The following is a 25727-nucleotide window of genomic DNA, read 5'->3' as shown; positions in this document are numbered from 1 at the left end:
GTCATGTCATGATCACTACACTTAGTAATATTATAACAATAATTTCATGCTGTGATTTATAGATCATGTCTACGAGATTAGAAGAGTGAAAAGATGCAACATTTCTCTGGGCTTCACAGCTTATTTTACAAGACTTTTGAGAGTGAATACAACTGTATGATTGTTAGAATATAGGAAAGTTATGAGGTTTGTCTACATTTTGTGGTGTCAAGAAAACATTAATGAATGGTGAAGGGCCTCATGGGAAATATTCTCTCAATAATGAAGATGCAGATATGCATTTTAGTCGATTTTTTCCTTTTTTACTCACCTCTGCGACTTTAATCAGATAACCTTCAGTCACACTAAAACACCTTGGCATCAGGATAAGTACCTTTCTGTGAGTGAGTGTATGTGTGTATTAATAAACACAGTGTATATACAGCTGTGACTGCATGAGAGAGTATCTTAGTTAAAGTTTTCCACCAGCCTGTAGCAGCTTGTATTTTCTCACCAGCACAGAGATCATATTTAATCATCTGAGGACTTGAATCAGTCACTTGTTGTTTTTCCCATTTGTTCAGCCAGTTGAAGTTTGGAGACTATATAAGACAGACCAACTCTACCACTGTACCTTAGTGAAGACGTGTAACTGGACAATGAGGGTTGTTCTTGGTTTGCTGTTGTTGCTGCTCGGTCTGTGTGGCTCAGGGGCTCAGGGGGAGGGTGGAGGCCTCGACGAGAGGGGTGCAGTTGAGGAATCGTCAGAGCAGACCACAAAGCAAACCACCACTGACATCTGGGCAGAGGTGAGGGCCCTGAGAGACATGGTGGTGGAGCTCAAGGTGGAGCTCAAGGTGGAGCTGAGGAACATGGAGGCCAGAGTGAAGGACAGTGAGAGCCAGGTGAATGAACTGAAGGCTGAGCTGATGGTCACCAAGGTGCAAATGGAGCTGCTGCAGAGAGAGAATTCTGGTACAGACTGGTAACTTTTCCTGTTGATTCAAGAGTTTAACTGAAGTGTGTCAGAGCACTGATAAACTAATTATGAGCTCCACAGTAAATCTATAAAAATCAACGTGGTGGAAGCTATATTTAATAATTGTTAAAATATAACAAAGCCCATTTTCCAAACAATAATTAAATTAATTCTGTTTTTCAGTCCAAGCTACACAACTGATCTCTCTGGAAACTAGACTGACTGCCACCGAGAGCAAAACAAGTGACCTAGAGAAACAGAATGCAGGTATTTCACTGACAAACATGATTGTTTAATAAGTGTCATGTATGGTTTGTTATTTTCTATGTTATTATTTTTTAAGTAAAAGCACTAATATCACACTGTGAAAATATTCTGTAACAAGTACAAATCCTGCATTGAAATGGAAATACACTATTATATATTATATCACTAATTATCGTTACTCATGCATTCATGTAAAAGGTGGATTTCACTGAGGTGGAGCTCATTTTGATTTACTTTGTATAGGACGGCAACTAATTATTTATGAAATAATTTGCTAATTATTTTATTTTCCATTAATCAATTGGTGCCGTCACAATTTCCCAGAGCCCAAAGTGACACTTTCACAATGCTTGTTTTGTCCAACCAATATTCCAAACTGCTATATTATTATAAATACATTAAAGTTATTAAAAGGACAAACAGAAAATGTTCACAATTGTGAAGCTGCAACCATGAAATGGTTTACATGAAACATTAACAATTATCAAATAATTGCCAAATAATTTTCTGTCAATTGATAATTGATTAATGGACTAGTTTTTTTTATATATATACTTTTGAGTAGTTTAATTTATCACAAAGCATCATTTTTTTAAAAAAACCTTAAGATGTTTTGTCTGTAAAAAATCTTAAATGCAGAGAACAATAAGTACAATATTTCCCTCTGATGTGTAGTGGAGTAGAAGTACAAGACTCAAGTAAAGTACAAGTGCCTCAAATCTGTACTTAAGTACAGTACTTGAGTAAATTCACTGACAATGGCGCTAGATGAAAATCTAATTTTATAATTTGTTTTGCATGTTAACTGTTTGATATTTTGATGGCTGCTCTGCTCTGTAATTCACTGTCATTGTATTAACTCCAGACTTGCAGACCAGACTGAGTATCAGTGAGAGTGAACTTCTCGTCAGTAAGTCCAGGATTGACCAGCTGGAGAGAAAAAATGGAGGTGATGATTGTACATACACACAAATACACCTTATTTGGTGTAGTTAAGTTAAGTTTAATGACATAAATTAACTTTTTTGTGTTAACAGAGAAACCAAAGGTGGCCTTTTACACAGCTCTGACTAATTCAGGACATGTTGGACCATACAACACTGCCATCACACTGAAATACAGCAAGGTCTTCACCAACATTGGCAATGCTTACAATCCATCTACAGGTAATATACTACTGGTCACATGAGGTCATGGAAATCTACATCAATCAATTGTTAATGTTTTTACTTTTCTACTTTTACTCTGTAGGTTTCTTCACAGCACCAGTGAAAGGGGTCTACTATTTCCAGTTCACTGCGTATGGTAACCAAGCAGGTTATATGGGTGTACGAGTGTACAAGAACAGCAAAAGTATTATGTATAATGATATTTTGCTGTCTAATGCGCAACGTGAATATCTCACTAACTCTCTTGTCTTGGAGCTGATAGCAGGAGATGAAATTCACCTTGTTCTCTCATCAGGCTATTCTCTCTTTGACAATGAAAATAACCACAGCACCTTCAGTGGCGCCCTTCTCTTCCCACTGTAAGGATGTTGTTTGGTTGCTGTGTGATTGATTTGTCACAAACTCTGTTGTTATTGGTTACACTGTGATTCTTTAGAAAATACTGTACACTTAGTGAATGTATAAAATAATGTGATTCTGAATCTGACTTCCCTCTTGTATCGTCACATGAAAACAACATTCAAATAAATCAAAGATTAATTGAAGTTTTTTTATTCTGTTTGTTGTCATGGACTGTAGGTCTTTATATAGACATTGAGATGATCCCATGAACTGTTCTGATGTTCACATACTGCAACTATTTACAGTTTCTACCTCTTTACAAAGTGATGTCCTGCAGGCAAAAGAATGTCTCTGTTTATACTAGTTAGTGGAGATCTAATGTAGCCAATTATCTCAACATCCCTAAAACCAGCTTCTAGAGCACATATTTGAGGGAATATTATTCTTCTTTAACATAGTTGCACTTTTGTTTTAAACAGAGTAGTTTTCTGTTTCTTATAGATGAAGGGAAATGTAAAGAAAGCCTATTTCAGAGAACAAAGTTGTTCTGAAAATGCAAAGAAACAGTACCTTTGTGCATTAACTGTGACGTAGGCCTACAAAGATACTCTTCTTTTACAAAGACACACTCCTTTGAATATTAATATAAACTGAAACGTGTGTAAGAATATTCATATATAAAATATATGAATATTATTTTTTGCCTAAACATGATATAAAGTAAAGAAAAACAACAATCAAATACTATGAAATATTGCATAATAAGTGATCTAAACAAAACATTGACAGCATGAGTCAATAAAATGCTACAGGAGGGTTTCTACCTCATGTCTAATGAGAGTGAATGTATGAACATCTGACCCCTGACCTTTCACCCCTGACCATAGCTAAACAGTCTGATTTAACAAATAATTTATAAGATGAATAATCATAATATAAGATGTAAAGATGTTCATAAACAGAGAGCAGTTTTTATATCAATTCATAGAATATCAGATAGAATGAGACAAGAAGTGAGACAGAGTGAAGAAAACACTTTTACTCTCTGGCTTTAATCAGATAAGCCTCAGTCACACTAAAACACCTTAGTATCAGTATAAGTAGGTTTCTGTGAGTGAGTCTATGTGTGTGTATTAATAAACACAGTGTATATACAGCTGTGACTGCATGAGAGAGTATCTTAGTAAAGGTTTTCCACCAGCCTGTAGCAGCTTGTACGGGTAATCATATCTAGCTGTTTGTATAAAGTGTCAATCTCATTCTGTAAATATCTTCGCCATATATGTCTTGGTGTATTCACCTCACTCCGTTCATTCTGTTAATACTGTTCAGAATGTAAATATTCTGCCAGTATATTGATATACATATCTATAATGTTATTATTACTTTTTTTACATATTTTGTACATATGCACATTACTCTGCACTTTACTGCTTTGCACTTCTGGTTAGATGCTAACTGCATTTTGTTGCCTTTTACCTGTAAATGGAATCTAATCTAATCTAATTACAACAGTTATCATACAGCAGTGTTTCTATTTTTCCTGAAGTGTGGGCAGACATTAGTCTCCTAGATCAGTCAGTAAAATGCAGACAGAGTGAACCGCCCCACCAAGGCCACACGATCCTCTAAATATGTTTTTTTTAATTGTAGAACAATCTTAATAATGTGTAATCTGCAGTCATTAATAGTCTGAGTAATTACATTTGAAGATGGATGAATTGTGGGAAATGTGAGCCAGACTCTCTACCACTGAGGATTCGTCATTTACATTGATCATGTGCTGTCGTGCAGTCTGCCGGTGTATTGCCGCTAAATCTTTTGGGATGTGATTTGAAAAGACCTGCCATCGTTTAGGACTGAGTTGGGTTGGGTCAGAGTGTCACAGGTCTTTGCAAATCAAGCACCAACCTTAATTTGTAACTTACATTGTGTGACGTCTCTATTTATACTATATAGTGGAGATCAAATGTAGCCAGTAATCTGGTAACATCCTGCATTAAAACCATACACCATGCACACATTTTCATCTTTTTACTTGTTTGCATTTGTAGTGTTTGCTTCAAACATTAGTTTTTCTCTATTTTGTAGATGAAGTGAGAGATGAAAGGGGATCTACAAATGGGAAAACACCATAGTGACATGAGCCTACAGAGATACACTTATTTAAGAAGAAGAAGAAGAAGATATACTTTATTTATCCCCTATTGGAAATGTTTCTTTTCACTCTTTTGCTAAAATAATTTGAATGTGTATGGGATGTATCCATCTTTAATATTGTTATAATGACCATATTATAGTCACGCTAGAACATATTCATCTGCAGTTCTGCCTTTTGTGCTGTGCCTTTTAATACAGTAAACCAAAACATACGAGCATGTGTTGCTTATGTTAATACATATCTTATCAATGTAGGTAATATAGACTGAGCAGGTACATTTAGTCTTAGAAATGCCAATAAATCAGGTAGCTGTCATGTCATGATCACTACACTTAGTAATATTATAACAATAATTTCATGCTGTGATTTATAGATCATGTCTACGAAATTAGAAGAGTGAAAAGATGCAACATTTCTCTGGGCTTCACAGCTTATTTTACAAGACTTTTGAGAGTGAATACAACTGTATGATTGTTAGAATATAGGAAAGTTATGAGGTTTGTCTACATTTTGTGGTGTCAAGAAAACATTAATGAATGGCGAAGGGCCTCATGGGAAATATTCACTCAATAATAAAGATGCAGATATGCATTTTAGTCGATTTTTTCCCTTTTTACTCACCTCTGCGACTTTAATCAGATAACCTTCAGTCACACTAAAACACCTTGGCATCAGGATAAGTACCTTTCTGTGGGTGAGTGTATGTGTGTATTAATAAACACAGTGTATATACAGCTGTGACTGCATGAGAGAGTATCTTAGTTAAAGTTTTTCACCAGCCTGTAGCAGCTTGTATTTTCTCACCAGCAAGGAGATCATATTTAATCATCTGAGGACTTGAATCAGTCACTTGTTGTTTTTCCCATTTGTTCAGCCAGCTGAAGTTTGGAGACTATATAAGACAGACCAACTCTACCACTGTACCTTTGTGAAGACGTGTAACTGGACAATGAGGGTTGTTCTTGGTTTGCTGTTGTTGCTGCTCGGTCTGTGTGGCTCAGGGGCTCAGGGGGAGGGTGGAGGCCTCGACGAGGTGGGTGCAGTTGAGGAATCGTCAGAGCAGACCACAAAGCAAACCACCCCTGACATCTGGGCAGAGGTGAGGGCCCTGAGAGACATGGTGGTGGAGCTCAAGGTGGAGCTGAGGAACATGGAGGCCAGAGTGAAGGACAGTGAGAGCCAGGTGAATGAACTGAAGACTGAGCTGATCTTGACCAAGGTGAAAGTGGAGCTGCTGCAGAGAGAGAATTCTGGTACAGACTGGTAACTTTTCCTGTTGATTCAAGAGTTTGACTGAAGTGTGTCAGTGCACTGATACACTTATTGTGAGCTCCACAGTAAATCTATAAAAATTAACGTGGTGGAAGCTATATTTAATAATTGTTAAAATACAACAAAGCTCATTTTCCAAACAATAATTAAACTAATTCTGTTTTTCAGTCCAAGCTACACAACTGATCTCTCTGGAAACTAGACTGACTGCCACTGAGAGCAAAACAAGTGACCTAGAGAAACAGAATGCAGGTATATCACTGACAAACATGATTGTTTAATAAGTGTCATGTATGGTTTGTTATTTTCTATGTTATTATTTTTCAAGTAAAAGTACTAATATCACACTGTGAAAATATTCTGTAACAAGTACAAATCCTGCATTGAAATGGAAATGTTACACTATTATATATTATATCACTGATTATCGTTACTCATGCATTCATGTAAAAGGTGGATTTCACTGAGGTGGAGCTCATTTTGATTTACTTTGTATAGGACGGCAACTAATTATTTATGAAATAATTTGCTAATTATTTTATTTTCCATTAATCAATTGATGCTGTCACATTTTCCCACAGCCCAAAGTGACACTTTCACAATGCTTGTTTTGTCCAACCAATATTCCAAACTGCTATATTATTATAAATACATTAAAGTTATTAAAAGGACAAACAGAAAATGTTCACAATTGTGACAATTATCAAATAATTGCCATATAATTGCCATATAATTTTCTGTCAATTGATAATTGATTAATGGACTAGTTTTTTTTATATATATACTTTTGAGTAGTTTAATTTATCACAAAGCATCATTTTTTTTTAAATCTTAAGATGTTTTGTCTGTAAAAAATCTTAAATGCAGTGAACAACAAGTACAATATTCCCCTCTGATGTGTAGTGGAGTAGAAGTACAAGACTCAAGTAAAGTACAAGTGCCTCAAATCTGTACTTAAGTACAGTACTTGAGTAAATTCACTGACAATGGCGCTAGATGAAAATCTAATTTTATAATTTGTTTTGCATGTTAACTGTTTGATATTTTGATGGCTGCTCTGCTCTGTAATTCACTGTCATTGTATTAACTCCAGACTTGCAGACCAGACTGAGTATCAGTGAGAGTGAACTTCTCGTCAGTAAGTCCAGGATTGACCAGCTGGAGAGAATAAATGGAGGTGATGATTGTACATACACACAAATACACCTTATTTGGTGTAGTTAAGTTAAGTTTAATGACATAAATTAACTTTTTTGTGTTAACAGAGAAACCAAAGGTGGCCTTTTACACAGCTCTGACTAATTCAGGACAAGTTGGACCATACAACACTGACATGACACTGAAATACAGCAAGGTCTTCACCAACATTGGCAATGCTTACAATCCAGCTACAGGTAATATACTGCAGGTCACATGAGGTCATGGAAATTTAAATAAATTAATTGTTAATGCTTTTACTTTTCTACTGTTACTCTGTAGGTTTCTTCACAGCACCAGTGAAAGGGGTCTACTATCTCCAGTTCACTGCGTTTGGTCACTCTGCAGGTGCTATGGGTATACGTGTGTACAAGAACAACCAAAGGATTATGCATAATGGGGATTGGCAACCTGAAATTAATAATGAGTATTTCACTAACTCTCTTGTCTTTGAGCTGCTAGCAGGAGATGAAATTCACCTTGTTCTCCCATCAGGTCATCATCTCTTTGACAATGGAGATAACCACAGCACCTTCACTGGCGCCCTTCTCTTCCCACTGTAAAGATGTTGTTTAACTGCTGTGTGATTGATTTGTCAAATGAAATCAAATAATGTGACTCTGAATCTCACTTCCCTCTAATTTCTCCACATGAAAACAACATTAAAATAAATTAAAGATTCATTGAAGTTTTTTTATTCTGTTTGTTATCATATACTGTAAGTCTTCATATAGAAACTTCACATAAGACAATCCCATGAACTGCAATGATGTTCACACACTGCAATTGTTTAGAATCAAATCTGGATCAAATTACGCTGTAAAGCCTGAGTGAAATTTTATTGATACACTACATGAGCCATATAAGCAAAGCTGGGATGTGTGCTGGTAAATGAAAGACAACATCTATGCTGGTCAATTCACCATTTAAGAAGTTGTTTAAAAATAGACTTCCTTTGTACTTTATATTATTGGGTACTAATGTAAATGAAATAATTCTCTTTACATTTTACAGGTTTAGAAATATGATGGATTTTAAATGTTGACCTGAAATATTTGTGTGCTTTTGAGTCCTCTCACTGAGGTGTTTTTTGCATTCAGAGATAAGAATCCATTTGTAGACTTTCTAACCACAAAAAAAGTGAAGTTGTGGTATTAATATTGTTTATTTTCAAAGTGATAGTGCAAAAAGGAAGAGAGAGAGAGAGAAGAAAGAGGAGACAGAGAAGAGAGTTACATCCTTTCTGCCTTCCTAACCCGCCCCCCCCGTCCATTTTCACTTTTCACCCCCAAACAACGCACCCACCATCCCAACATCCCAAAACATTCCAACTCCTCTTCCTCAACTCCATCAACCTTCTCAGCCCTCACACACTCAAATCTTGCCCTCACCCCATACCCCCACCATCTTCCCCTGCTTCCCTCTCTCCTCTTCCATGGAAATCATAGTCATTGATACTTCAGGTGATTCTTGGTTTCCTCCCACACTCCAAAGACATTTAGGTTCAGATAACTTGATCACAGTGTTAATAAACAATTAAATGTGAGACAAAGAAACATCACATCTGCCTGTTTCTGCCTTTGTGAGATAGATAGATATAATATAAATACACCTGCTGTCATGACAACATGACACGTGAGGTTTCAGATATTTCTCTTATTTGACTTTCTGTAAATTGAAGATGACTCTTCCCCCAAGCAGAGACTGAAATAAAAGAGATTGCAGATTCTATATAATTTACTGCAACTAAGACTTTTCATACAGTGGGGAAATACTGCCCTCTGGTGATAAAAGTTTAGGATTGCATCAAAGTGTTGCATAGACCTTGAGTACTTCAGTGAGAGGGTGTGGGCTTGAACTTTATTTCAATTAACTGTTGGCACACATGAACATGAATTATGAAAATACTGTATTTAGTTGAATACAACCCGATACTAGAAAGCACAAAGTTTAATTCAACTTAAAAGCACTAGCACAAATCATGGGGTAGTTTGACTTTCCAGTGTGAGGATAAATGGATCACATTCACTTAAAACATTTGGGTGATTGGGACAGCACATCTTATCATTAATTTTGCCTAAGACATAACATAAAAAACAACCTGATTCCAAAAATGAAAATATGATTTTAATACATTATTTATTGATTTTGCTGCAATAGTGCATCATATTCATGTTTCCATCAAAAGTTTGTGCATTATACTGGCTATGACAATTTTATGACCTTATGTTGAAAACTAACTAGAACTTATGTGATTTTCTTCACATGATGCATTTCAGGGTCAACTTCCAGTTTGATTATTGTCCCCCCTACCTAAGAAATGTCACACCGATGCTTTTCCTTCCTTGGAGCACATTTGATGGTTACTGACCTCTGCAGACCGGAAACACCCCACCAAAGCTGCAGTTTTGGAGATGCTCTGACCCAGTCGTCTAGCACAATTTGGCCCTTGTCAAAGTCGCTCAAATCCTCACGCTGCCTATTTTCCTGCTTCTAACACATCAACTTTGAGGACAAAATGTTAAGTTGCTGCCTAACATATCCCACCCACTGACAGGTGCCATGATAAACCGATAATCAGTGTTATTCACTTCACCTGTCAGTGGTCATAATGTTGTGGCTGATCAGTGAATGTACTTGAAGAGTTATGTATGTGTATGTTAGACGTGTTGTGATTTAAAGGTCCAGTGTGTAACATTTTGGAGGATCTATTTGTAGAAATTGAATATAATATTCATAGGTGTGTTTTCATTACTGTATAATCACTTGTTATGGTTTTGTTACCTCAGAATGAACCTTTTATATCTACAGACACTGCAAGTCGCCTTTTATGGAGCCTGCCATGGTTCTACACTAAATCCTACACACTGAACCCTTTAAGTCTTGAGACAAGATTGGACATTTCATTCAACTTTCAACTTTTACTGCAATTAACAGTTGGTGCACATGAAAATGAAGCCTGAAAATGCCTTATGTTGTTAAATAAAACACCCAAAACACAACAGGAGAACTTCACCACAGCAATACAATCCTCTTAATTTGTTATTTTGCATTTGGTTCTGCATTAAAAACAAACATAGTGGAAGATAATTATGGAAACTGGATGATGTAGCTGCACAGTGTGTTCAACACTTAAGGGAAGTAAACCACAGCCACTAGAATTTTTAATCAGAGTTCGTCTAAAGTGACTACAAACACGTTTTCATGTTTTCTTTTTTAATGTCAAAATTAATTCTAATCTATAAATAAGTATCTAAAATAAACAAAAACAAAAATGAAATATGACAAAATATTGCATAACAAGAGATTTAAAAAATACCTTGACAATGTGAGTTAATAAAATAAAGAAATAAAAATAAAATGCTGCAGGAGGGTTTTTAACTTATATCTAATGAGAGTGAACATATAAACATACGACACCTGACCTTTGACCCCTGACCATAGTTGCATGAGAGAGTATCTTAGTAAAGCCTGTAGCAGCTTGCATTTTCTCACCAGCACAGAGATCATATTGAATCATCTGAGGCCTTGAATCAGTCACTTGTTGTTTTTCCCATTTGTTCAGCCAGCTGAAGTTTGGAGACTATATAAGACAGACCAACTCTACCACTGTACCTTTGTGAAGACGTGTAACTGGACAATGAGGGTTGTTCTTGGTTTGCTGTTGTTGCTGCTCGGTCTGTGTGGCTCAGGGGCTCAGGGGGAGGGTGGAGGCCTCGACGAGGGGGGTGCAGTTGAGGAATCATCAGAGCAGACCACAAAGCAAACTACACCGGACATCTGGGCAGAGGTGAGGGCCCTGAGAGACATGGTGGTGGAGCTCAAGGTGGAGCTGAGGAACATGGAGGCCAGAGTGAAGGACAGTGAGAGCCAGGTGAATGAACTGAAGACTGAGCTGATCTTGACCAAGGTGAAAGTGGAGCTGCTGCAGAGAGAGAATTCTGGTACAGACTGGTAACTTTTCCTGTTGATTCAAGAGTTTGACTGAAGTGTGTCAGCGTCAACTTATTGTGAGCTCCAGCATAAATCTATAAAAATTCCCATGGTGTGGATAGTTAAGCTAAATGTAATAATAAATACAACAGAACTCATTGTGTTATTTAAAATTGAACATTTTAAAATTAATTTAATTAATTAATTCTGTTTTTCAGTCCAAGCCACACAACTGATCTCTCTGGAAACTAGACTGACTGCCACCGAGAGCAAAACAAGTGACCTAGAGAAACAGAATGCAGGTATTTCACTGACAAACATGATTGTTTAATAAGTGTCATGCATGGTTTGTTACTTTCTATGTTATTTTTTTAATCTATGTACATCTGTAAACATAATGTTATTTTCAGGTTAATAAAAAAGGGAAACGAAAAAAGAAATAGCTGAAAAAGAGTTGAAAATATTGCTCATAAATCTGCTCGTAAACAAAGGTTTTATAACATTTCACCTGATGATGGTCAGCAGTATTGAGATCCTTTACTTACTTAAATACTAATATAACACTTTGAAAATATTCTGTTACAAGTAAAAGTCCTGTATTGAAATTGAAATTCCCCCCATGTTACACTATTATATCATTGATTATTATTAATCGTGCATTCTTTGTGAAAGAAGAATATTACTCTTGTATTACTGTTGTTAGGGATGTGAAGCTCATTTTAAACAGTTTTGATGCCGTCACAATTACCCAGAACACAAAGTGACACTTTCACAAAGCTTGTTTTGTTCAAAGTATATTCAAAACTGCAATATTATTATAAAAACATTAAAGTTATTAAGAGGACAAACAGCAAATGTTCACAATTGTGAAGCTGCAACCATGAAATGGTTTACATCAAACATTACTTAAACAATTATCAAACTAACTGCACAGCGCGTATTGTTGTATATTATATATACCTATGTTAACTGTCATTTTTAGTTACTGTTGTACTTTATTTTATGTTAGCTTTATCCTATTGTGCTTTGCACTTTGTTGCATTTAGTTACTTGTTTTATTTTTATGCTAGCTTGATTCTTACTCTTGTATTACTTCTCCACTTTTGTATCGCAATTGTTTCCCTCGGGATAAATAAAGCTTCTTGAATCTTGAATCTTGAATCTTGAAACATTTGCCAAGTAATTATCTGTCAATCGATAATTGATTAATGGACTAGTTGTTTCTGCTACACTTGTATATAATGTTGTGTAGTTAAGTTTATGATAAAGCACTATTTTTATAATCTATCTGAGGTGTAGTGGAGTAGAAATAGAAATTGGCATGAAAAGAAAAGACTCAACTAACAGTGGTTGAGACATTTCACTCAAAACCACAAATGTCAACCTCATGGTGGCGCCAGAGGAAAAGTCAGAGGATCACCAAAGTCAGTAGGATTCAATGTCTGGAGATCACACTGTATATTATTTGCTTTGCATGTTAACTGTTTGATATTTTGATGGCTGCTTTGCTCTGTAATTCACTGTCATTGTATTAACTCCAGACTTGCAGACCAGACTGAGTACCAGTGAGAGTGAACTTCTCGTCAGTAAGTCCAGGATTGACCAGCTGGAGAGAGAAAATGAAGGTGATGAAGTGTGTCAGTGCACTGATAAACTTATTATGAGCTCCAGAATTAATCTCTAAAAATCAGCATGGTATGGATAATTTAACTACATTTAATATTAAATACAACAGAACTTTAATTGCCAGAAGAAAAGACAAGATCACCAACGTCAGTAGGATTCATCCTCTGGTGTCTGTACCAACTTTCGAGGCAGTCCATCCAATAGCTTTGGAGATATTTCAGTCTGGACATAAGTAGTGGACTGACCGACAGGCTGACATCCCTACAGCCGTGCCACCAGCATGGTTAAAAATGAACACATGTGAACAGAAGTAAATGAACTGCGGCACAACTTACATCAAATACCAACGTGCATGGAAAAAGGAGAGCAGTCTTAATTGGTCAAAAACAAAAATAGATATTATTAAGAGCAAAGTTATTGTCAGACTGAGGCGTTTTGGTTAATGGCCCTCTGATCTCTGCTCCTGCAACCTTCCCCTAAAATGAACCAAATGCTTTATTTATTTGCCTTAATCGATTATAACGGTCATCCTGGTTGTTTTAACTAAGGTGATGATTGTACACACACACACACACACACACACACACACACACACACACACACACACACACACCACACGCACACAATTTATTAAGTGTAGTTGAGTTTAATGACATAAATTGACATTTTTGTGTCAACAGAGAAACCAAAGGTGGCCTTTTACACAGCTCTGACTAATTCAGGACAAGTTGGACCATACAACACTGCCATCACACTGAAATACAGCAAGGTCTTCACCAACATTGGCAATGCTTACAATTCATCTACAGGTAATATACTGCAGGTCACATGAGGTCATGGAAATCTACATCAATCAGTTGTTAATGTTTTTAATTTTCTGCTTTTACTCTGTAGGTTTCTTCACAGCACCAGTGAAAGGGGTCTACAATTTCCAGTTCACTGCGCATGGTAACCAAGCAGGTTATATGGGTGTACAGGTGTACAAGAACAACCAAAGGATTATGTTTAATGATCTTTGGCTATCTGATGCGCATCGTGAGTATATCACTAACTCTCTTGTCTTGGAGCTGATAGCAGGAGATGAAATTTACCTTGTTCTCCCATCAGGCCATTCTCTCTTTGACAGTTTAAGTTACCACAACACCTTCAGTGGCGCCCTTCTCTTCCCACTGTAAGGATGTTGTTTGGCTGCTGTGTGATTGATTTGTCACAAACTCTGTTGTTGTTGGTTACACTGTGATTCTTTAGAAAATACTGTACACTTAGTGAATGTATCAAATAATGTGATTCTGAACCTGACTTCCCTCTTGTATGGTCACATGAAAACAACATTCAAATAAATCAAAGATCAAGATCAAAGTGTTTTTATTCTGTTGGTATTATGGACTGTAGGTCTTTATATAGAAATTGAGACAATCCCATGAACTGCTCTGATGTTCACATACTGCAAGTATTTACAGTTTCTAACTAAGTAACAAGAAAATGTCAATAATGTGACCTGTTTGGTGCTTCAACTGTCATTTAAATAAAACCATGTGAATGGTTTTGAGGGGAAGTATCTCTTTGGTGGAACAACTCACAGACATCTGAAACATGGCACTGGGCCCCAACTACACACTGCTTCTTTTTAAGAGGCCACAAGTCAGGAAGGTTGGGAATCACTGGTTTAATCTTTAACAATACATTGTCACCTCTAGAATAATCATATTGTTTTAATGTAAATCCTGTCAGAAATGTCGTGGAGTGAAATGTACAACATTATATAATAATATATCTCTCTGAATTGTGGTGGAATAGAAGAAGCACAAAGTGTAAATACTCAAGATTCACAGGACCTTTTGCTGCTTAAACTGTCTCAGTGGAAATGATGGATCCACTGTGATCACACAGACCTCACAGGGACTCATCACAATGTAATGTCCTGCAGGCAAAAGAATGTCTCCGTTTATACTAGTTAGTGGAGATCTAATGTAGCCAATTATCTCAACATCCTTAAAACCAGCTTCTAGAGCACATATTTGAGGGAATGTTATTTTTTCTTCAACATAGTTGCACTTTTGTATTAAACAGAGTAGTTTTCTGTTTCTTATAGATGAAGGGAAATGTGAAGAAAGTCTACTTAGGAGAACAAAGGGTTCTGAAAATGCAAAGAAACTGTACCTTTGTGCACTAACTGTGACGTAGGCCTACAGAGATACTCTTCTTTTACAAAGACACACTCCCTTGAATATTAATATGAACTGAAAATTGTGTAAACAGTCAAGAATATTCCTATATAAAATATATGAATATTATTTTTTTGGCTAAACACTATATAAAGTAAACAAAAACAACAATACGATACTATGAAATATTGCATAATAAGTGATCTAAACAAAACATTGACAGCATGAGTCAATAAAATGCTACAGGAGGGTTTCTACCTCATGTCTGATGAGAGTGAATGTATGAACATCTGACCCCCTGACCTCTGACCCCTGACCATAGTTCAACAGTCTTATTTAACAAATAATTTATGAGACCAAAAATAATAATTTAACATGTAAAAGATGTTCACAAACACAGAGCAGTTTTTATATTAATTCATAAAATATCAGAGAGAATGAGACAAGAAGTGAGACTGTTTGTCTATGTGTGTGTATTAATAAACAGAGTGCATATACAGCTGTGACTGCATGAGAGAGTATCTTAGTAAGAGTTTTCCATCAGCCTGTAGCAGCTTGTATTTTCTCACCAGCACAGAGATCATATTGAATCATCTGAGGCCTTGAATCAGTCACTTGTTGTTTTTCCCATTCGTTCAGCCAGCTGAAGTTTGGAGACTATATAAGACAGACCAACTCTACCACTGTACCTTTGTGAAGACGTGTAACTGGACAATGAGGGTTGTTCTTGGTTTGCTGTTGTTGCTGCTCGGTCTGTGTGGCTCAGGGGCTCAGGGGGAGGGTGGAGGCCTCGACGAGGTGGGTGCAGTTGAGCAATCGTCAGAGCAGACCATCTCTGACATCTGGGCAGAGGTTAGGGCCCTGAGAGACATGGTGGTGGAGCTCAAGGTGGAGCTGAGGAACATGGAGGCCAGAGTGAAGGACAGTGAGAGCCAGCTGAATGAACTGAAGACTGAGCTGATGGTCACCAAGGTGCAAATGGAGCTGCTGCAGAGAGAGAATTCTGGTACAGACTGGTAACTTTTCCTGTTGATTCAAGAGTTTGACTGAAGTGTGTCAGTGCACTGATAAACTTATTGTGAGCTCCAGAATAAATCTATAAAAATGTACATGGTGTGGATAATTAAGCTAAATTTAACAATAAATACAACAGAACTCATTGTGTTATTTAAAGTGTATTCACCATTCACAAACAAAAATTTAACTAATTCTGTTTTTCAGTCCAAGCCACACAACTGATCTCTCTGGGAACTAGACTGACTGCCACCGAGAGCAAAACAAGTGACCTAGAGAAACAGAATGCAGGTATTTCACTGACAAACATGATTGTTTAATAAGTGTAATGCATGGTTTGTTATTTTCTATTATCATTTTAATCTGTATACATCTGTAAACATAATATTATTTTCAATGTAATAGAAAAGTGAAAGAAATAGGAAAAAAGTGTTAAAAATATTGCTCATAAATTTGCTCATAAACAAAAGTTTTATATAAAATTTCACCTGATGATAGTCAGCGGTATTGAGATCCTTCACTTAAGTAAAAATACTAATATCACACTGTGAGAATATTCTGTTACAAGTGAAAGTCCTGTATTGAAATTGAAATGCCTCCCATTTTACACTATTATATATTATATTATTAATTATTATTACCGCTGCATTCATGTTAAAGAATAATTTAACTCTAGTATTACTGTTGTTATTGATGTGGAGCTCATTTTAAACTGTTTTGATGCCGTCACAATTACCTAGAGACCAAAGTGACACTTTCACAATGCTTGTTTTGTCCAACCAATATTCCAAACTGCCAAATCTGTACTTAAGTACAGTACTTGAGTAAATGTACTTATTTACATTCCTCAACTGACAATAGTGCTAGATGAGAAGTTAAGAGATCAGCAAAGTGATTACAACTCATCCTGAGGGAGAAATCGATTTCAAGACAAACTATCCAACAGTTGTTGAGACATTTCACACAAAACCACAAATGTCAACCTCATGGTGGCGCCAGAGGAAAAGTCAGAGGATCACCAAAGTCAGAAGGATTCATTGTCTGGAGATCACACTGTATATAATTTGTTTTGCATGTTAACTGTTTGATATTTTGATGGCTGCTCTGCTCTGTAATTCACTGTCATTGTATTAACTCCAGCCTTGCAGACCAGACTGAGTACCAGTGAGAGTGAACTTCTCGTCACTAAGTCCAGGATTGACCAGCTGGAGAGAGAAAGTGAAGGTGATTAAGTGTGTCAGTGCACTGATAAACCTATTGTGAGCTCCAGAATTAATCTATAAAAATAAACATGGTATGGAGAAGAGAGCTACATTTAATAATAAATACAACAGAACTGGTTTTGTTATTGAAACTGTTTTGGAAATTAATTTAGCCATTCACAAACAAAAATTAGACTAATTCTGTTTTTCAGTCCAAGCCACACAACTGATCTCTCTGGAAACTCGACTGACTGCCACCGAGAGCAAAACGAGTGACCTAGAGAAACAGAATGCAGGTATTTCACTGACAAACATGATTGTTTAATAAGTGTAACATATGGTTTGTTATTTTCTGTTATTATTTTAATCTATGTACATCTGTAAACATAATGTTATTTTTCTATTTGGTAGATGGTTTGGTAAGTGTCATTCATGGTTACTTTTATGTTATTAATTTAACCTGTGTTAAAGATTGCTGTAAATTTTTCAACATACATTAAAAATAGCCCAAAAAGTCTTTAAAATAGTTAGGGATTTGCTCATAAACCAAAGTTTTAGAGAAGATTTTGACCTGATGGTGGCCAGTGGTATTGATATCCTTTACTTGAATAAATGTACTAATAAGACACTCTGAAAAATATCAATTATGTAAAAAAAAATAATTAAAAAAAAAGCAAAAGTACTCAAAGCAGAAAACAGGCCCCTGTGACAGTAACACTATTATATATTATATTATTAATTATTACTCATGCATTTATGTAAAAGAATGATTTCACTGTTGTAGTTATTGAGGTGGAGCTCATTTTGATTTATTTGTATAGGACAGCAATTCATATTTATTTATGGATTAATGTGCTGATTATTTTTTCAATTAATCAATTGATGCCGTTACAATCACCCAGAGCACAAAATGACACTTTCACAAAGCTTGTTTTGTGTAACTAATATTCTAAACTGCTATATTATTATAAATACATTAAAGTTATTAAAATGATTAAAAGGACAAACAGCATATTTTCACAACTGTGAAGCTGCAACCATAAAATGTTTGAAGTGAAACATTACTTAAACAATTATCAAACAACTGCCAAATAATTTTCTGTCAATCGATAATTGATTAATGGACTAGTTGTTCAGTTGAACATATAAATTGTTGAGTAGTTTAATTTATCACAAAGCATCATTTTTTATAAACTCTTAAGACGTTTTGTCTGTAAAAAATCTTAAATGCATTGAAAAACAAGTACAATATTTCCCTCTGATGTGTAGTGGAGTAGAAGTACAAGGTGGCATGAAAACAAAAGACTCAAGTAAAGTACAAGTACATTAAATCTGTACTTAAGTACAGTAATTGAGTAAATGTACTTAGTTACAGTCCTCCACTGACGATGGCGCTAGATGAAAATCTAATTTTATAATTTGTTTTGCATGTTAACTGTTTGATATTTTGATGGCTGCTCTGCTCTGTAATTCACTTTCATTGTATTAACTCCAGACTTGCAGACCAGACTGAGTACCAGTGAGAGTGAACTTCTCGTCACTAAGTCCAGGATTGACCAGCTGGAGAGAGAAAATGCAGGTGATGATTGTACATACACACACACACACACACACACACACACACACACACACACACACACATGCACACAACTATTTAGTGTAGTAATGTTAAGTTTAATGACATAAATGAACTTTTTTGTGTTAACAGAGAAACCAAGGGTGGCCTTTTACACAGCTCTTACTAATTCAGGACAAGTTGGACCATACAACACTGACATCACACTAAAATACAGCAAGGTCTTCACCAACATTGGCAATGCTTACAATCCAGCTACAGGTAATATACTGCAGGTCACATGAGGTCATGGAAATCTACATCAATCAATTGTTAATGTTTTTAATTTTCTACTTTTACTCTGTAGGTTTCTTCACAGCACCAGTGAAAGGGGTCTATAATCTCCAGTTCACTGCGTTTGGTCACCATGCAGGTTCTATGGGTATACAGGTGTACAAGAACAACCAAAAAGTGATGCACAATGGGGTTTGGCAACCTGATGGGGGTTTTGAGTATTTCACTAACTCTCTTGTCTTGGAGCTGATAGCAGGAGATAAAATTCACCTTGGTCTCCCATCAGGTCATTTTCTCTATGACGATGGAAATAACCACAGCACCTTCAGTGGTGCCCTTCTCTTCCCACTATAAAGATGTTGTTTGGCTGCTGTGTGATTGATTTGTCACAAACTCTGTTGTTATTGGTTACACTGTGATTCTTAAAAAGTAGAAAATATACTGATTTATGTCAGCACTGCTTCCTCCAAGACAAATGTATACATTTATTGAATGTATCAAATAATGTGACTCTCAATCTGACTTCCCTCTTATGTCGTCAAACAACATTCAAATAAATCAAAGATTCATTGAATTTTTTTATTCTGTTTGTTATCATTGGGTGTAGGTCTTCATATAGAAACTTCACATGAGACAAACCCATGAACTGCTCTGATGTTCACATACTGCAACTATTCAGAGGCAAATCTGGATCAAACTATGCTGTAAAGCCTGAGTTAGATTTTATTGATACACTGTATGAAACATATTAGCTGAAGCTGGGATGTGTGCTGGTAAATGAAAGATAACATATCACATATGTTGGTCATTTCACCATTTGTGCCTTTATAGACAGAAGAGAATGGGATAACAAGGTATTTTAAAAAATAAAACACAATGTGTAGTAAAACATCAAAGCATTTGAACAAATCATGGAGTAGTGTCACTTTTCAGTGAGAGGACATGTGCTTGAAGAATGATGTATCTGTATGTTAGACATGTGGTGGTTTAAAGGGCCAATGTGTAACGTTTTTGAGGATCTATTTGTAGAAATTGAATATAATATTCATAGCTGTGTTTTCATTACTGTATAATCACTCGTTATGGTTTTGTTTCCTCAGAATGAGCCTTTTATATCTAAAGACACTGCAAGTCGCCTTTCATGGAGCCTGCCATTGTTCAACACTAAATCCTACACACTGGATTTTTAAGTCTTGAGACAAGATTGGACATTTCATTCAACTTTCAACATTTACTCCAATTAACAGTTGGTACACACGGACAGTAATCATGAAAATGCCTAATGTCGTTAAATAAAACACCCAAAACACAACAGGAGAACTTCACCACAGCATCACAATTCTCTCAATTTGTAATTTTGCATTTGGTTCTGCATTAAAAACAAACATAGTGGAAGATGATTATGGAAACTGGATGATGTGTCTGCACAGTGTGTTCAACACTTAATGAAGTTTATGTGAAATAAACCACAGCCACTAGAATTTTTAATCAGAGTTTGTCTATAGTTACTACAAACACGTTTTCATGTTTTCTTTTTTAACGTCAAAATTAATTTTAATCTATAAATAAGTATCTAAAATAAACAAAAACTAAAATAAAATATGACACAATATTGCATAAGAAGTGATTAAACAAAACCTTGACAATGTGAGTCAACAAAATGCTACAGGAGGATTTTTAACTTATATCTAATGAGAGTGAACCTATGAACATCTGACACCTGACCTTTGACCCCTGACCATAGCTTAACAGTCTGACAGACCTTTGTATTGTCCAAATAAAATGTGTCTTAAGTAAGTATTTAATAAGTTGTCAGTGATTTAACAAATAATTTACAAGATGAAAAATCATAATATTAGATGTAAAAGATGTTCACAAACAGAGAGCAGTTTTTATATTAATTCATAAAATATCAGAGAGAATGAGACAAGAAGTGAGACAGAGTGAAGAAAAAGCTTTTACTCTCTGACTTTAATCAGATAACCCTCAGTCACACTAAAAGGCCTTAGCATCAGAATAAGAATAAGTATATTTCTGTGACTGTTTGTCTATGTGTGTGTATTAATAAACACAGTGTATATACAGCTGTGACTGCATGAGAGAGTATCTCAGTAAAAGTTTTCCACCAGCCTGTAGCAGCTTGTATTTTCTCACCAGCACAGAGATCATATTGAATCATCTGAGGCCTTGAATCAATCACTTGTTGTTTTTCCCATTCGTTCAGCCAGCTGAAGTTTGGAGACTATATTAGACAGACCAACTCTACCACTGTACCTTTGTGAAGACGTGTAACTGGACAATGAGGGTTTTTCTTGGTTTGCTGTTGTTGCTGCTCGGTCTGTGTGGCTCAGGGGCTCAGGGGGAGGGTGGAGGCCTCGACGAGGTGGGTGCAGTTGAGGAATCGTCAGAGCAGACCATCTCTGACAACTGGGCAGAGGTAAGGGCCCTGAGAGACATGGTGGTGGAGCTCAAGGTGGAGCTGAGGAACATGGAGGCCAGAGTGAAGGACAGTGAGAGCCAGGTGAATGAACTGAAGGCTGAGCTGATGGTCACCAAGGTGCAAATGGAGCTGCTGCAGAGAGAGAATTCTGGTACAGACTGGTAACTTTTCCTGTTGATTCAAGAGTTTGACTGAAGTGTGTCAGTGCACTGATAAACTTATTGTGAGCTCCAGAATAAATCTATAAAAATGTACATGGTGTGGATAATTAAGCTAAATTTAACAATAAATACAACAGAACTCATTGTGTTATTTAAAGTGTATTCACCATTCACAAACAAAAATTTAACTAATTCTGTTTTTCAGTCCAAGCCACACAACTGATCTCTCTGGGAACTAGACTGACTGCCACCGAGAGCAAAACAAGTGACCTAGAGAAACAGAATGCAGGTATTTCACTGACAAACATGATTGTTTAATAAGTGTCATGCATGGTTTGTTATTTTCTGTTATTATTTTAATCTATATACATCTGTAAACATAATATTATTTTCAATGTAATAAAAAAGGGAAAGAAATAGGAAAAAAGTGTTTAAAATATTGCTGATAAATTTGCTCATAAACAAAAGTTTTATATAAAATTTCACCTGATGATAGTCAGCGGTATTGAGATCCTTCACTTAAGTAAAAGTACTAATATCACACTATGAAAATATTCTGTTACAAGTGAAAGTCCTGTATTGAAATTGAAATTTCCCCATGTTACACTATTATATATTATATAATGAATTATTATTACTGATGCATTCTTGTTAAAGAATAATTTTACTCTAATATTACTGTTGTTATTGATGTGGAGCTCATTTTAAACTGTTTTGATGCCGTCACAATTACCTAGAGACCAAAGGGACACTTTGCTTGTTTTGTCCAACCAATATTCCAAACTGCCAAATCTGTACTTAAGTACAGTATTGAGTAAATGTACTTAGTTACATTCCTCAACTGACAGTGGTGCTAGATGAAAAGTTAAGAGATCCCCAAAGTGATTACAACTCATCCTGAGGGAGAAATCGATTTCAAAACAAGCTATCCAACAGTTGTTGAGACATTTCACTCAAAACCACAAATGTCAACCTCATGGTGGCGCCAGAGGAAAAGTCAGAGGATCACCAAAGTCAGTAGGATTCAATGTCTGGAGATCACACTGTATATAATTTGTTTTGCATGTTAACTGTTTAATATTTTGATGGCTGCTCTGCTCTGTAATTCACTGTCATTGTATTAACTCCAGACTTGCAGACCAGACTGAGTACCAGTGAGAGTGAACTTCTCGTCACTAAGTCCAGGATTGACCAGCTGGAGAGAGAAAGTGAAGGTGATGAAGTGTGTCAGTGCACTGATAAACCTATTGTGAGCTCCAGAATTAATCTATAAAAATAAACATGGTATGGAGAAGAGAGCTACATTTAATAATAAATACAACAGAACTGGTTTTGTTATTGAAACTGTTTTGGAAATTAATTTAGCCATTCACAAACAAAAATTAGACTAATTCTGTTTTTCAGTCCAAGCCACACAACTGATCTCTCTGGAAACTCGACTGACTGCCACCGAGAGCAAAACGAGTGACCTAGAGAAACAGATTAAGTTTTTAAAATAGTTAGGGATTTGCTCATAAACCAAAGTTTTAGAGAAGATTTTGACCTGATGGTGGCCAGTGGTATTGATATCCTTTACTTGAATAAATTTACTAATAAGACACTCGAAAAATATCAATTAAGTAAAAGAATAAAAAAAAAAAGTAAAAGTACTCAAAGCAGAAAATGGGCCCCTGTGACAGTAACACTATTATATATTATATTATTAATTATTACTCATGCATTTATGTGAAAGAATGATTTCACTGTTATAGTTATTGAGGTGGAGCTCATTTCGATTTATTTGTATAGGACAGCAACTCATATTTATTTATGGATAAATGTGCTGATTATTTTGTCAATTAATCAATCACCCAGAGCACAAAGTGACACTTTCACAATGCTTGTTTTGTCCAACTAATATTCCAAACTGCTATATTATTATAAATACATTAAAGTTATTAAAATGATTAAAAGGACAAACAGCACATTTTCACAACTGTGAAGCTGCAACCATAAAATGTTTGAAATGAAACATTACTTAAACAATTATCAAACAACTGCCAAATAATTTTCTGTCAATCGATAATTGATTAATGGACTAGTTGTTCAGTTGAACATACACATTGTTGAGTAGTTTAATTTATCACAAAGCATCATTTTTTATGAACTCTTAAGATGTTTTGTCTGTAAAAAATCTTAAATGCAGTGAAAAACAAGTACAATATTTCCCTCTGATGTGTAGTGGAGTAGAAGTACAAGGTGGCATGAAAACAAAAGACTCAAGTAAAGTACAAGTACATTAAATCTGTACTTAAGTACAGTACTAGAGTAAATGTACTTAGTTACAGTCCTCTACTGACGATGGCGCTAGATGAAAATCTAATTTTATAATTTGTTTTGCATGTTAACTGTTTGATATTTTGATGGCTGCTCTGCTCTGTAATTCACTTTCATTGTATTAACTCCAGACTTGCAGACCAGACTGAGTATCAGTGAGAGTGAACTTCTCGTCAGTAAGTCCAGGATTGACCAGCTGGAGAGAGAAAATGCAGGTGATGATTGTATCTACACACATACACAAAACTTATTTAGTGTAGCTAAGTTAAGTTTAATTACATAAATTAACTTTTTTGTGTTAACAGAGAAACCAAAGGTGGTCTTTTACACAGCTCTGACTAATTCAGGACAAGTTGGACCATACAACGCTGACATCACACTGAAATACAGTAAGGTCTTCACCAACATTGGCAATGCTTATAATCCAGCTACAGGTAATATACTGCAGGTCACATGAGGTCATGGAAATCTGCATCAATCAGTTGTTGCTCTTTTTAATTTTCTACTGTTACTCTGTAGGTTTCTTCACAGCACCAGCGACAGGGGTCTACTATCTCCAGTTCACTGTGTTTGGTCACAACACAAATGCGATGGGTCTACAAGTGTACAAGAATAACCAGAGTATTATGCATAATGGGGATTTGCAGCAAGATGGGGGTTCTGAGTATCTCACTAACTCTCTTGTTTTGAAGCTGATAGCAGGAGATAAAATTCACCTTGTTCTCCCATCAGGCTATTCACTTTTTGACAATGCAGGTCACCACAGTACCTTCAGTGGCGCCCTTCTCTTCCCAATGTGATGATGTTGTTATTGGCTGCACTGTGATTCTTTAGAAATGCTGATATATATCAGCTCTGCTGCATCCAATACAAAAAACACTCTGTACACTTAGTGAATGTATCAATAATGTGATTCTGAATCTGACCTCCTTCTTATGTCGACAACAACAACAACATTCAAATAAATCAACGATTCATCAAAGTTTTTTTTATTCTGTTTGTTATCATTGGGTGTAGGTCTTTATATAGAAATTGAGACAATCCCATGAACTGCTCTAATGTTCACATTCATATAGAAACCTTACATGAGACTATTCCATTAACTGCAACTTTTTAGACTCTCTAATTCTATACTTTATACTGTTGGACAGTTTAACAATTCATTGTAATTTATAAATGGATCATTTGTTTAAAGAAAAGAGAGAATGAATGAAAGTCTTCACATATACCAATAATGACCTCAAACATGTGTACCTTCCTTTCGACATTGAATGATTTAACTATACAAAAACATAGTTTTTGGACTTAGGGTTAGGGTTAGGGTCATTTCAGCCATTATTACTGAATGTACAGTTTACATAATTTAAATGTTTTTTATTCTTTATTCATATTATCATCAAAGCAATTGCATAATTTCAGCATAATGTATTTTTATTCCAGTTTTTTCAGTGTGTTCTTAAGAAAGGAAAAAAAGAATAGTTAAAAGAGAGCAGAGACAGTACATTTACATATTCTTTTAATGTCTAATATATGTCTTAATGTCTAATAATATGTCTATGACGATGTTATAGTCATACATTTAGTTTGTTGTACTTTTGTTTAAAGCTACATTGCTGCAAAAACAATTTCCCTTGTAGGATAATAAAAATATGATG

At 35.7% G+C, this 25727-nt stretch overlaps 1 protein-coding gene across 30 annotated transcripts; it reads left to right on the top strand.

Moving 5' to 3' along the window:
* Window positions 1-593: 593 nt before the first annotated feature.
* On the top strand, window positions 594-25054 carry LOC127364030 (major antigen-like). 30 transcript variants are annotated; one of them, XM_051401086.1, is made up of 12 exons: window positions 602-954; window positions 6338-6421; window positions 12841-12924; window positions 16312-16395; window positions 17245-17328; window positions 17519-17602; window positions 18802-18885; window positions 21962-22045; window positions 22887-22970; window positions 24204-24287; window positions 24378-24506; window positions 24592-25054. In XM_051401086.1, exons 1-12 carry the CDS (start codon window positions 639-641, stop codon window positions 24870-24872), a joined length of 1482 nt encoding a protein of 493 aa, XP_051257046.1. In that variant the 5' UTR covers window positions 602-638; the 3' UTR covers window positions 24873-25054. The 30 variants fall into 30 exon arrangements, with proteins under 30 accessions (XP_051257062.1, XP_051257075.1, XP_051257046.1 ...); XM_051401089.1 differs by lacking the exon at window positions 6338-6421 and adding an exon at window positions 11518-11601 and having other exon boundaries at window positions 603-954; window positions 24378-24461; XM_051401084.1 differs by lacking the exon at window positions 6338-6421 and adding an exon at window positions 11518-11601 and having other exon boundaries at window positions 603-954.
* The last annotated feature ends 673 nt before the right edge of the window (window positions 25055-25727 follow it).

The sequence above is a fragment of the Dicentrarchus labrax genome, unplaced genomic scaffold (assembly GCF_905237075.1).
Source record: "Dicentrarchus labrax unplaced genomic scaffold, dlabrax2021, whole genome shotgun sequence".
Classification (NCBI taxonomy): Eukaryota; Metazoa; Chordata; class Actinopteri; family Moronidae; genus Dicentrarchus; species Dicentrarchus labrax.
This window is presented reverse-complemented; position numbering and strand designations above follow the sequence as displayed.

Bases quoted from the DNA above. Each gene is read 5' to 3' on its own strand.
- LOC127364030 (XM_051401086.1), top strand. From the start codon at position 639: ATGAGGGTTGTTCTTGGTTTGCTGTTGTTGCTGCTCGGTCTGTGTGGC. The intron at 17,329-17,518 runs GTGATTAAGTGT...TCTGTTTTTCAG, and splicing joins GCTGGAGAGAGAAAGTGAAG to TCCAAGCCACACAACTGATC. The intron at 24,507-24,591 runs GTAATATACTGC...GTTACTCTGTAG, and splicing joins TGCTTATAATCCAGCTACAG to GTTTCTTCACAGCACCAGCG.